We start from the raw sequence: 11,074 nt of genomic DNA on the forward strand, positions 1-11,074 counted from the left end.
GGAACGGCTTCGATCTCTTTTCCTAACAGTGTTGCTTTGAGTGATGGTAAAGTTTTTGTGAGCTGCGGTACACCAATAGTTAGTATTTTTGTCTTATCTGGGTTGATGAGAAGCGAGTTCATGCAGCACCACTTTGCAATTTCTTTCAGATCTTCATTTAGAGCAGGGATAGCTTTGTCGATTTCTTTCGAGGGTAAGGCAAGAAAAAGCTTCGTATCGTCGACATAACTCATTACTTGACAATGCTTTGGGATAGATAGAAGCTCATTGACATATAGAGTAAACAGAACTGGTGAGAGAATTGTCCCTTGAGGTACGCCAAAGATAAGAGAGCGAGCGTCAGATAAAGTATTGTCTATCCTCACCACTTGTTTCCGATGGGACAAGTAGCTCTCAAACCATGCCATAGCAGTGTTAGAAGTTCCCATACTTTGAAGCTTTGACAGGAGAATGTCGTGTCGAATACTATCAAAGGCTTTTGACATGTCTAGTAGTGCAATGATTGACACCTTTTTATCATCCATGTTTTTTAAAATTTCATCTGTAAAGTAGAGGAGGGCAGTTTCAGTGGAATGGTGTTTTCTGTTGCCACTCTGAAGATGGGATATTATTTGGTTTTCTTCTAAGAACTCGGTGAGTTGTGAGTGTGCGGCTCTTTCACAGACTTTAGACATGATTGGTAGTAAAGATATTGGGCGCGTTTTGGATGGATCATCTGAGTCTTCAGATTTTGGACAAGGAATAACTTCGGCTAGTTTCTACGACTGTGGAAAAGTACTTGTATTGAACGAATTGTTGATTAAGGTGGTAATTACTGGAAGCATCGCTGTTAAGCTGTCTTTCAGGACTCTTGCGGATATTCTGTCTATTCCTGGAGCTTTATTTGAGGGCATAGCGGTGATGATATTCAAAACGTCTTCTTCTTTAACTGGTCTGAAGTCAAACTGTGAAGTAAGGTTGATACTGAAGTTTAAAGCAGGTATAGGCAGTGTATCGGGGACACCGAGATTATGTTCTTTTGAGAGAGCTTTTGCTTTGGCAGCTGTAGACTGGCCAACAGTGGTGTAGTACTCGTTGAACTTGTTAGCCTGGATGGCAGGGTCTTCAGTTGAAGCCAAAAGGGGTCTTTCTCTGGGAAGGCAGCGATTTATAACCTTCCAAATTGAGTTTGTATTTCCTTTACTCTTTTGAAGTTCGCAACGTACATGTTGTTTTTCGGCGATACGGATTTCCCGCTTGACTTCCTGTCTAAAGAAGCGGTATGCATTCCAGTGTAGTTTATCCTTTGTCTTGATTGCACTTTTGTGCCATTGATTGCGTGTTTTCATGAGCTGACGTATTTCAGGTGTAATGTAGGGGTTTGGTCTTGATTTTATTTTTGTCACCTTAATAGGTGCATGTTCATTGAGAACCCCAGAGAATAAGCAATTGAATGAATCAATTTGGTCATCAAAATCGTCGAAAATATTAACAACATGAAAAGGAACCTTAGCCAAGTCTTGGACGAATTTATGTGGATTGTAATTTTTGTAGCTTCTTGTCGTGATATATGAAGCCCGTGGTTTTGGTGCCTTCATTGTGAGAGTCAACAATATTAAGTTATGATCGCTAATTGTTGAGGTTTTGACTTCGCAAACATCAATAATGTTCTTGTTAGTTGTCAGGGCTACATCTATTAAAGTTTGTGATGTGTCAGTGATTCTTGTGGGTTCCTTTACAAGTTGAAGTAAATTGAAAGTAGAACAGAAGTTAGTTAAAGCACGGCCATCGGGGCAGTCTCCCAGCATGTTCGTATTTGTATCTCCAATTATTATTGTGTCAAGTCCCAGTAGTTGGGAGTCTATGAAAGTTGTGGTCAAGTCTTCGAGGAAGCTGATCGGTGTACTAGGAGGCCTGTAGACTGTGCATAGCACAAATGATTTAAGTTTCTTGCATTGTAATTTTAGCCAGAGTAGTTGGAAGTTCGTTTCGGATACTGTTGATATATGCTCTATGGTGGAAGCTTTGTAGTTATCTTTGACATAAACGACTAGTCCACCGCCGATTTTATGCGCTCCACGGTCCTGTCTAAACAGCAGATATCCAGGGATGTTGATGTCTGCATTGCACGTAGAGGGGTCCAGCCAGGATTCGGATATCGTAAATATGTCATATTTACTTTCTGTGATTGTTTGGGCGACCAAGTGAAAGTTTTCGCGCGACTTCAGGGAGCGTACATTCAAGTGGGCTATGGTGACATTAGTTTTCTTCCTCCGTCGTTTGGCACATGAAGACTGTGGACCTGGATTCACTTCTATGTCATGTATCAGTTTTAGTACCTGATGAAAGCTTGAAACGGAGTTACTGTAAAAGGGGGTTGATGATTTCGACCTTTTCACCTTCGATATAACACGTGTGTTGATCCGCCATATTGCTTGGCTAGCAGCGTGGAGCTGATTTTCCGGATCCAGAAAGCCAATCACTATTTCATTTTCTCCAATAATATTTGAACCTGGAAGAGTCCCGGTAGTATTATTTAATCTTTGGTTGCTTCTAGCGTTGTATAGAACAACGTAGGGGTAGAAAAAGCTTGAAATCCAGAGAGCAATTAGAAACGTGCCTTTGCCTTTCATGGTCCACATAAGAAGTACTTGCATTCTGCTTGCCAACTTGACGCTTGTGCAGTTCACCAAAGTGATAACACCTTTCATTTAAAAAAATAAAAAAGTCAAAGACTGCAGTGTGGCTGCTGTTGAACAAGTAGTTAGCAGGAACTAGCTATTATCATTAAATAAGCGCAACGAACTTGTATCTTCATGCCGCCACAGAAACAAAGCATTATTACGCAACAGCTAAACTACATCCACTAATTAATTATGTATACTTTTTCTATATAAATGATAGTAACGAATATTCTTATTATTAAATCCCCTGAAGAGTGAAGCAATTCACGAAACAGGCTTGTCGGGAAAAATGTTGTCTTGACTTTTTCTTCTCAAACAAATATTCTGCTCTACTTCTATCGATGTATTGAGCACTGTTTTACGGAAAATTGATTCACAGATTTCTTATCTATCTATCTATATATATATATATGCAGAATTTACAAAATGAAATGTGTGGCAAAAAATACTATTTAGCTGCTGCAGCGCACTGAATCATCTGACAAGTGGTTGTGAATTAAGTGTTAGTGTAACGTTATTTTTAAAAGTAATATTATATATTATATGGTGTTTTCAATTATTTATTTTCCAAGCCGACACAACATCGAAAAGCTTTCTGTTTCTTTCTTAATCTTTTTTCTTTTTCTTTCAAAAGTTTAATTTGTTTCTTTTTTATTTCTTTCATAGCGAAAATTTTTACTTACATCGATGGCGCGTATTGAATTGTTCTCCTATATATGTCGTTGCGTGCTTCTCTAATTAAAACAATAAGGTATCGTTTTTGATCATGTGCTTTTGCGTTTTATGCAGCGCGAAGAGACACTGAAACCACAAGAACCAATAGCTTTGGAAACAGAATTTTAAACCCCCAAACCATTATTGATAGTATCCGGATCCAAATTCAATATCGAGAGAAAAGAGGACCGGACACCGCAAAACCGCAATTTCCATCAGAAGCTCATGATGTTTATCAAGAACTGGAGAGCACGATTATCATTATCTATAAATTAAAGAATGTACATGATTAATTCCTAATTGGCTTGACGCTTGTAGCCGTCATATTTCCCTTTCAACAGTTAGCTAAACATCGAAGGTGTGCATGTTTCATTGTAGAATGCAGTCTGTACCAAGCGTGACGTAGAATTCTAGTTATCTTGGCAGAAGACATATATTGAATCTATCACGCACGAATTTTGTTATTCGTTACCCGCTGTTTATTTATTTTAGTTTATTTAGCTGGGCTCAAGTTAACCATTCTTTTATATATGGTTTACGTTATTCTTTGTTCTTTGACGAGTTTCCGAAAGTCTGCACTTCCTATCCTAACGCTACCACGACAACAATTTGTTCAAAAAAGTCAAACTAAAGAGCTTGATCCCAAGCTAATAAAATATTTAGGTTAATTTAATCACGTCTTGTTTTCCAAAAATCAGACCCTAGCTTCAATTTCCCTCAAATAGAGTTACAATTTTCGAATCTTTTTAGGGGTGTTGAAAGTTCTACAGTAGTGGGAAAAGTGTTTTTTCTTCTATGTAGTTATAGAATCCCACACGCATTAAAATTTGATCCATGAAAGTGAAATAGGATAATTGCCACTTTAAATATTGCATTATTTTGATCCATCATTGCTTCATAAGAACGATGGGGTTCTCTGTAGATCTATTGATTTCATTGACGATCAAACTATTACTCTTGAACAAGGCGCATGGTGATAATTTGTTTCTTTATTTTCTCAGAGTTTATCAACAGGTATACTCACATTGCTAACGAAATAATATTTTTCGTGGTTGAATATTTTAGGTGCAGCTCGTTTCACAGTAGTTCCATCAAGTATTTTGTATGTGTCTGTAGGAGAAACAGTTAAGCTCGTGTGGGATTACAGTGTAGATAACAGGATGGAAGAGTTTTACATTTTTTCTCCTAAGTGGATGTTCTATGCTGACAATGGCAGTGTATCTCAAATCGCACATGAAAATACATTCAACAAGTGGAAATGGAAGATAACCATCAATACATGTCCTGCTAGACTACTGAACCCTGTTCGAGTGAGTAAAGAATCTAACGCTACATTGGTAATCCATATGTTACTCTGGATGATAGTGGTACGTATGGATGTGTTCTGATGCTGGCAGCAAGAAGCCCCATAAAGTTAAGCTGGTCGTAACATGGGGGTATAATTGTTTTTAATTTTTTGGAATTGTCGTTCTTGTTTCTATTAAATTATTGTCTTGCTTGCTTTAGATTTAGATTTAGATTTTCCAAATTTTGAAATATTCTCAGTACATATATTGTTAAGTTAATGATCTTGTTCTCCTATTAACATTTCTTCAACCATAATAAAACTCGAGTTGATGAGTACGATATTAATCTTAAAATCCTAAATATTTTCGTTCTTTCGTTCTTTCGTTCTTTGCGCATACCATATATCCTTTGCACTTTAAACTTTGCACTAATATGTACAATTTTGATAGTTAACTTCTTAATGGATATATGGTATGCATTCCAAAGAAAATGCTCAAAATAAGTAATTTGTTTTTTAAAAGTTTTTTGTCGTATTTGTATTAAGGACGACTGATATGTACTTACATGAGCTATTTTCTTATTTACAGCATTTCCATCTTTATCGTTAAATCCGTTTCTTTCAAACATATCAATAAATGAATCACAAGATCTTCATATCAAATGTTCTGCGGTAAGAACTCTTATGCCAAACGTCACCTGGCAAAAAGTACAGGGTGATGTCATTGATCAAGGCGTAGGGAATGTGACCATCGATATTACAAATATTACAAGAGATGACAGTGGGCAATACGAATGCTGTGCTATTAACAACCTAAACAAACTTCCGTTTTGTAAGAGTATCTTGGTAACCGTCCAGTGTGAGTCTAACTGCTATTTTTTAGATGTACAAATATATGTTATGTTTTTTTAGCCAAAATGGTGTGGTGAGGGGGCGCTGCAAGGTTTGTAACAAATCAATATGACCACAATCAAGATCATTGAAACAGTGCAGGCTGAAAATATATAATTCACTCTCTTCACAGATGAGCCGCAAATAGATGTATTTCAGTCAAATTTCACAATTTCTTCATATAATGGTGGTAAAATCAGGATATACTGTTTGGCCCATGGCGTGCCCTCTCCTCTGTTCTCGTGGTATGATCCCCGTAATCGATCAATACCCACAGGTTCTCATACTGTTACTGGTGTTGGTAACCATAGACGCAGACAGCTATGGGTTGTACAGGTGTAAAGCTAAAAATATGCTTGGTTATGATGAACACATTATTAGTGTTATTCAAACAGGTTTGGAGAACAATAATATATTATTAACTTTAGACGGTTAAAGAAAAATGGATAGATGGATTGATAGAAGGATGGATGGATGGGCGGACGGACGGACGGACGGACAGACGGATGGACGGACGGATGGACGGATGGATGGATGGATGGATGGATGGATGGATGGATGGATGGATGGATGGATGGATGGATGGATGGATAAATGGATGGATGGATGGATGAATGGATGGATGGATGGATGGATGGATGGATGGATGGATGAATGGATGGATGGATGGATGGAAGGAGGGATGGATGGATGGATGGATGAATGGAAGGAGGGAGGGAGGGAGGGAGGGATGGATGCATGCATGCATGCAAGGAAGCTGTATTGATGCTTGGATGCATAGATGGATGGATGCTTGGAATGATTTACTCATCAACAATTAATGTCATCTATCCTCAGTCCATCCACCCTCTCTGATGCCAAGTAGTAATCACCATGGAATAACGACATCATCACCACAAACCACTACAGGTCAGAATTACCAATAAACATCTGATGAGCCACTTTCACTTTAACTACTTCAGTTGAATTATTAACAATTGAATTGACTTCCTAATCATCATTCAAAGGTCATGACTCAAGAGCCAAGCCTGGAGAGAGGTCTTGCTCGACACTATTTATTCAAGGTTATATCAATGTTACATATTTAATTATAAATAAAGGCTACATATATTTTAATTAATTCATTTCTATATATTGACACGGTTTTTTTTTATTTTGTTTTACCGCTACCCCGAGTCTGCAGGCACATACTGTGTGTTACCTTAAATCATTTTGTCTCTTTTCATCAGGTCGCACATTTGCAACAGTTCATTTTATAGTAACATCGATATCAATAGTTGTGAATATTATCATGGCGCTATTAGTGTGCTACATTTTCAAAAGGGCTGGCTTCAAAGGTAAACACTTTAATTCCAGCATACAGCGCATATCACGTAGTATTAATTAGGATCCGTGAAGTATGTAAAACAGTTGATGATGATTCGATAGAATAATTTCAGATATTTATTTTAATATTTCTTTTTCTTTCTTTGTTTGATATCTGGCAACATTGTTTCATCGGTGTGTGTCTATCTTTTTACTTATTATCATTGTTTTAAATATATTGTAGTTTTAAGGAAGAGGAACGACAACGAAAGGTAAACTCACATGTTCAATATGCGTACTGTATGTAATAACCCACCCGTTGCAAATCCTCACTCCCTATGCAAAAACAAATAATTCATAATTCACGCCATTTTTCAGGACTATAGCCAACTGAATTTTGATAAACGTTTTAAGGATTATATTTTCGCTTTTTAGGGTTTCAAAACCAGAAGAATCTTTTGAGATTGTAGAGGTGAGTTTAATACTATAGGATGTCAGTAATAAGGAAATAAAAATGCAGGAAAAAAAGCCACAGGTTGATTTGGACTACGTTTTTAATTAATTTATAATTTATTTAGGTGATGGGGTGGATGAAAACAATTTAAGTTGTACTATATATCTGAATATGGACTACTCACTAACCCTTGGTCCCTTGACTTATTGATTGCCAACTTAACCTAAGCAGTAATAGGGATAGTAATGAGGAAAAGGTAAATTATACACCGTGAAAAGATGAAAAAACTTACTTGTAAGTTTCATCTTTTCACGGTGTATAATTTACTTTTTCATTATTACTGTTTCATTAGAAACACCGACGCAGCTCACACTAGTTTTTAGCTAGTTATATCTTCTTAGTAATAGGGATAGAGTAGATGTTTTGGGTTTATCTAATAAACAGACAAAAAAAAAAAAAAAAAAAAAAGAAAATTTGTTTTACTATATTCTTTTATAATATAGGATAGAATCGAAATGGAAACCCACGAACCAGCAGCATCGAAAACACCCCACGAATCACCAAACCTCATACCACCGAATATTGATGTTGGAGCAGTATCGAGAGAATGCACTCCAACCTTATTGGACGAGAGGAAACCAAAAGAGAACCCTGCAAAGCAGCACTTTCTGTCAGGAACTTAGCATCTTTATCAACAGATAAATAATGGAGAGTCATTGTCAAGTGTGCACGAGTATCAGTCGCTACTAATGGACAATAATGAAATAGGGCTACCAACAAATGTTCCCTGTGAGACATTATTAAAACATGCTACATCGAATGAAAATCACGAGCAGCAAGGAACAGGATACCAACCACTACATCTGTATTCAAGCGTAGAAGAAAAGTAGTTGTATTAAAGTAATGTTGAATATTGTGATAGAAGTACCTAGGAAGTTTTATTAAAAGAAAAGAAAAAGAAAAAAGAAAAAAAGATGTTTATATTAAAAATAAGATAAAAAGGAGGAATAAGTGAACAATAAAATAAGAAAGCAAAAGTGCAAAGGAAACAAAGCAAACATATCAAATGAATATTCATCTAAATATATTGTCAGATAATTCCAATATTTTTTCCCTCATTGATAAATGTGATAATTCCAATATTTTTTCCCTCATTGATAAATGTGATTTATTTTTAGACTTTCATTTAAATACCGACCTGGTGTATACAATTTGTAGTATTATAGTATAAGTGGTAGTAATTAATAAAAGGACATTCAGTGTATGCATAATGTAGTGGGCAACATCTACAACAACAACAACAACAACAACAAAAAAAAAAAAGAAGAAAAAAATTACAAAAAAAAGGCGCGCGCCATGAGGTATGTTTCCCTTTATTGAATGACAGTAAACCAAAAGGCGTCTTCCATGGGTACGAAACCTCCCTCGAGCACAATACTTAACCACACGGGGCTTCCATCAATATCGTGAAGGTTTAGATGCTTTCGAAATCAATCGTCATGTTTGAATCCATTACTATTTCCATTGCTACATTATTTTGAGCACAAAGCTGAGTTTATTTGCAATGACCGGGCGTAACACTTTTTAAAGTGTTCAGTAATTTTTCTCAGTGATGCCCTGCCTCCAGTATAATGTAAAAATTTGAAGCATCAGAAGAAAATCATCTGGAATAAGAATCACGTTTACGCCCTTACGCTTCGTTGGATTGTTTTTAGTAAACGAAAGAAATAAGAAAAAGAAAAAAAGAAAAACAAATCAAGAAGGACAGTTATCCTTAATCATTTGGACTCGATATTAAATCAAGTGGTCCAATGATTACAACGAAATAACCTTGAATTTCATTTTAGCATCATTTGATTGTTGCTATAATGCGCTAGAATGAACGAAAACCCTTTTCATTGATATTTAGTTTCGAGAAAGAAATTCCACATGCATAAAACAATTAATCGTGAAAGTGAAATACATTACCTATTCAAATATTATATCATTATGATCCACTAATGCTTTAATCTTCTGAGACAATGGAGGCATATCTAGTCCTATGGATTTCACTGATGTTCAAAGTAGTGTTACTCGTGAGCAGGACGCAGGGTGAGAATATTTTTGTCTACTTTCTCAGAAACATCGCTTTATCCTACAGGAATCAATTTTGCTAGTACATTATATTTTTATATTTTAATATTTCCTGGTTGAATATTTTAGGTGCAGCTCGTTTCACAGTAGTTCCATCAAGTATTTTGTATGTGTCTGTAGGAGAAACAGTTAAGCTCGTGTGGGATTACACTGTGGATAACAGGAAGGAAGAGTTTGATATTTTTTCACCAACGTGGATGTTCTATGCTGACAATGGCAGTGCATTTTTAATCGCACAGGAAAATGTATTCAACGAGGGGAAATGGAACATAAACAACAATACATGTCCTGCTAGACTACTGAACCCTGTTCGAGTGAGTAAAGAATCAACTGCTACACTAGTAATCCATAATGTTACTCTGGCTGATAGTGGTACGTATGGATGTGTTCTGGTGTTGACAACAAAAAGCCCCATAACAAGTAAAGTTACGCTCGTCGTAACATGTAAGTTCAAATGTTTTTGATGCTACACATCTCATTATTAGTAAGATTAGGAAAATGGAACATATATCGTGATTTTAACGAGCTTCAAGTATTTATATCATCCATGTATTAATTACACCAAGCTTTCGCTTATCTTTGCTTTTATTATTTGTTTATATCTATTTTTTGTATTCAAGTTTTTTCCTCAAACGGCAATTTGTTTTAGTTATTTTGGATTGTCGTTTTTGCTTAATTTCACTGTAGCTAGCGATGCTTTCTTCCGCTAAAATGATTTTTCATTTTAATGAAAGTTCATTCCTCGAAGTCCACATATTGTACCACTAACACAGTGATTTTCAGCTAAATTAAATATAATTAACCGCGTCCTTTTCTGTACTAAAGATCCAAGAATAGAACATAAATCTAAGAAACAAGGCTTTTAGAGATTAGCAGCCTTATTGGTTTCTATGTTATCATGGGAAAGCCGCATACCAATGTGCGGGCTCAAATGTCCGCGATTCCTGGACATAGATTGTAATTCTTGTAGTGTTTTGAATGAGTTTCGTTCTTCTCATAACAGCTTTTCCTAATATCACGTTAAATCCTTCGTCTTCGAAGATACGTGTAAATGAATCCGAAGGATTACTTATCAGATGTTCTGCGGTTGGAATTCCTGAACCAAACATCACATGGCTGAGATTGATGGATGGTGTCAAGTTTCATAAGAACCAAGGCGTGGGAAAAGTAACAGTTAATCTATCAAATATCACAAGAAATGACAGTGGGGTATATAATTGCTGTGCCAATAACAACCCGAAGGAGAATCCAGCCTGTAGAAGTACAACGATATCTGTCCAATGTGAGTTTAGTACATTTATTATTTTGTCAACCTTTGGATTTAATTAAATAGGCGGTTCTTTTGTTATTTGCTAGTACGAAATTGTATGTCGATTTTTCGGTTATCCTAATAGATCATGAAATTATGAAGCATACCCTATTAGCTAAAACCCTTTTGCGGAATACCTATCTAGTGACAACAACAAGAAGAATAGACAGTTAGACAGACAGACAGAAAATATAGAGACAGATAGAAAGACAGACGTCAAACATCCATTGACCATTCAGGCGATCATCGATAAAAAGGTCATTTATCCATCTGAACGTATATCAGAAGGTATATATTGGAAGAATCAATTCGTTCTCTGA

At 36.2% G+C, this 11,074-nt stretch overlaps 3 protein-coding genes and 1 long non-coding RNA gene across 6 annotated transcripts; 3 read left to right on the forward strand and 1 right to left on the reverse strand.

Moving 5' to 3' along the window:
• Positions 1 to 756: 756 nt before the first annotated feature.
• Positions 757 to 2,675, reverse strand: LOC148913765 (uncharacterized). Its single transcript, XM_089035431.1, has one exon. The coding sequence runs from the start codon at positions 2,634 to 2,636 to the stop codon at positions 759 to 761; it is 1,878 nt and encodes a 625-aa protein (XP_088891557.1). The 5' UTR covers positions 2,637 to 2,675; the 3' UTR covers positions 757 to 758.
• A 194-nt stretch (positions 2,676 to 2,869) lies between these two features.
• LOC148913766 (uncharacterized) lies at positions 2,870 to 5,853 on the forward strand. The gene is made up of 3 exons (XR_016120758.1): positions 2,870 to 4,744; positions 5,252 to 5,521; positions 5,687 to 5,853. It is a non-coding gene; the product is annotated as an uncharacterized LOC148913766 (long non-coding RNA).
• A 1-nt stretch (position 5,854) lies between these two features.
• Positions 5,855 to 8,576, forward strand: LOC148913767 (uncharacterized). 3 transcript variants are annotated; one of them, XM_089035469.1, is made up of 7 exons: positions 5,861 to 5,948; positions 6,391 to 6,462; positions 6,561 to 6,617; positions 6,783 to 6,890; positions 7,103 to 7,130; positions 7,294 to 7,330; positions 7,816 to 8,576. In XM_089035469.1, the coding sequence occupies exons 1-7, from the start codon at positions 5,906 to 5,908 to the stop codon at positions 7,993 to 7,995; spliced, it is 525 nt and encodes a 174-aa protein (XP_088891595.1). In that variant the 5' UTR covers positions 5,861 to 5,905; the 3' UTR covers positions 7,996 to 8,576. The 3 variants fall into 3 exon arrangements, 2 of the variants coding, with proteins under 2 accessions (XP_088891595.1, XP_088891599.1); XM_089035473.1 differs by lacking the exon at positions 6,783 to 6,890; XR_016120756.1 differs by lacking the exons at positions 6,391 to 6,462; positions 6,561 to 6,617; positions 6,783 to 6,890; positions 7,103 to 7,130 and having other exon boundaries at positions 5,855 to 5,948; positions 7,816 to 7,906.
• Positions 8,577 to 9,333: 757 nt separating this feature from the next.
• Positions 9,334 to 10,928, forward strand: LOC148913768 (opioid-binding protein/cell adhesion molecule-like). The gene is made up of 4 exons (XM_089039694.1): positions 9,334 to 9,403; positions 9,515 to 9,889; positions 10,449 to 10,727; positions 10,840 to 10,928. Exons 1-4 carry the CDS (start codon positions 9,334 to 9,336, stop codon positions 10,926 to 10,928), a joined length of 813 nt encoding a protein of 270 aa, XP_088895820.1.
• The last annotated feature ends 146 nt before the right edge of the window (positions 10,929 to 11,074 follow it).

The sequence above is a fragment of the Actinia tenebrosa genome, unplaced genomic scaffold (assembly GCF_029948245.1).
Source record: "Actinia tenebrosa isolate PJP-AT-01 unplaced genomic scaffold, QUT_ActTen_1.0 PGA_scaffold0__85_contigs__length_37466705, whole genome shotgun sequence".
NCBI lineage: Eukaryota > Metazoa > Cnidaria > Anthozoa > Actiniaria > Actiniidae > Actinia > Actinia tenebrosa.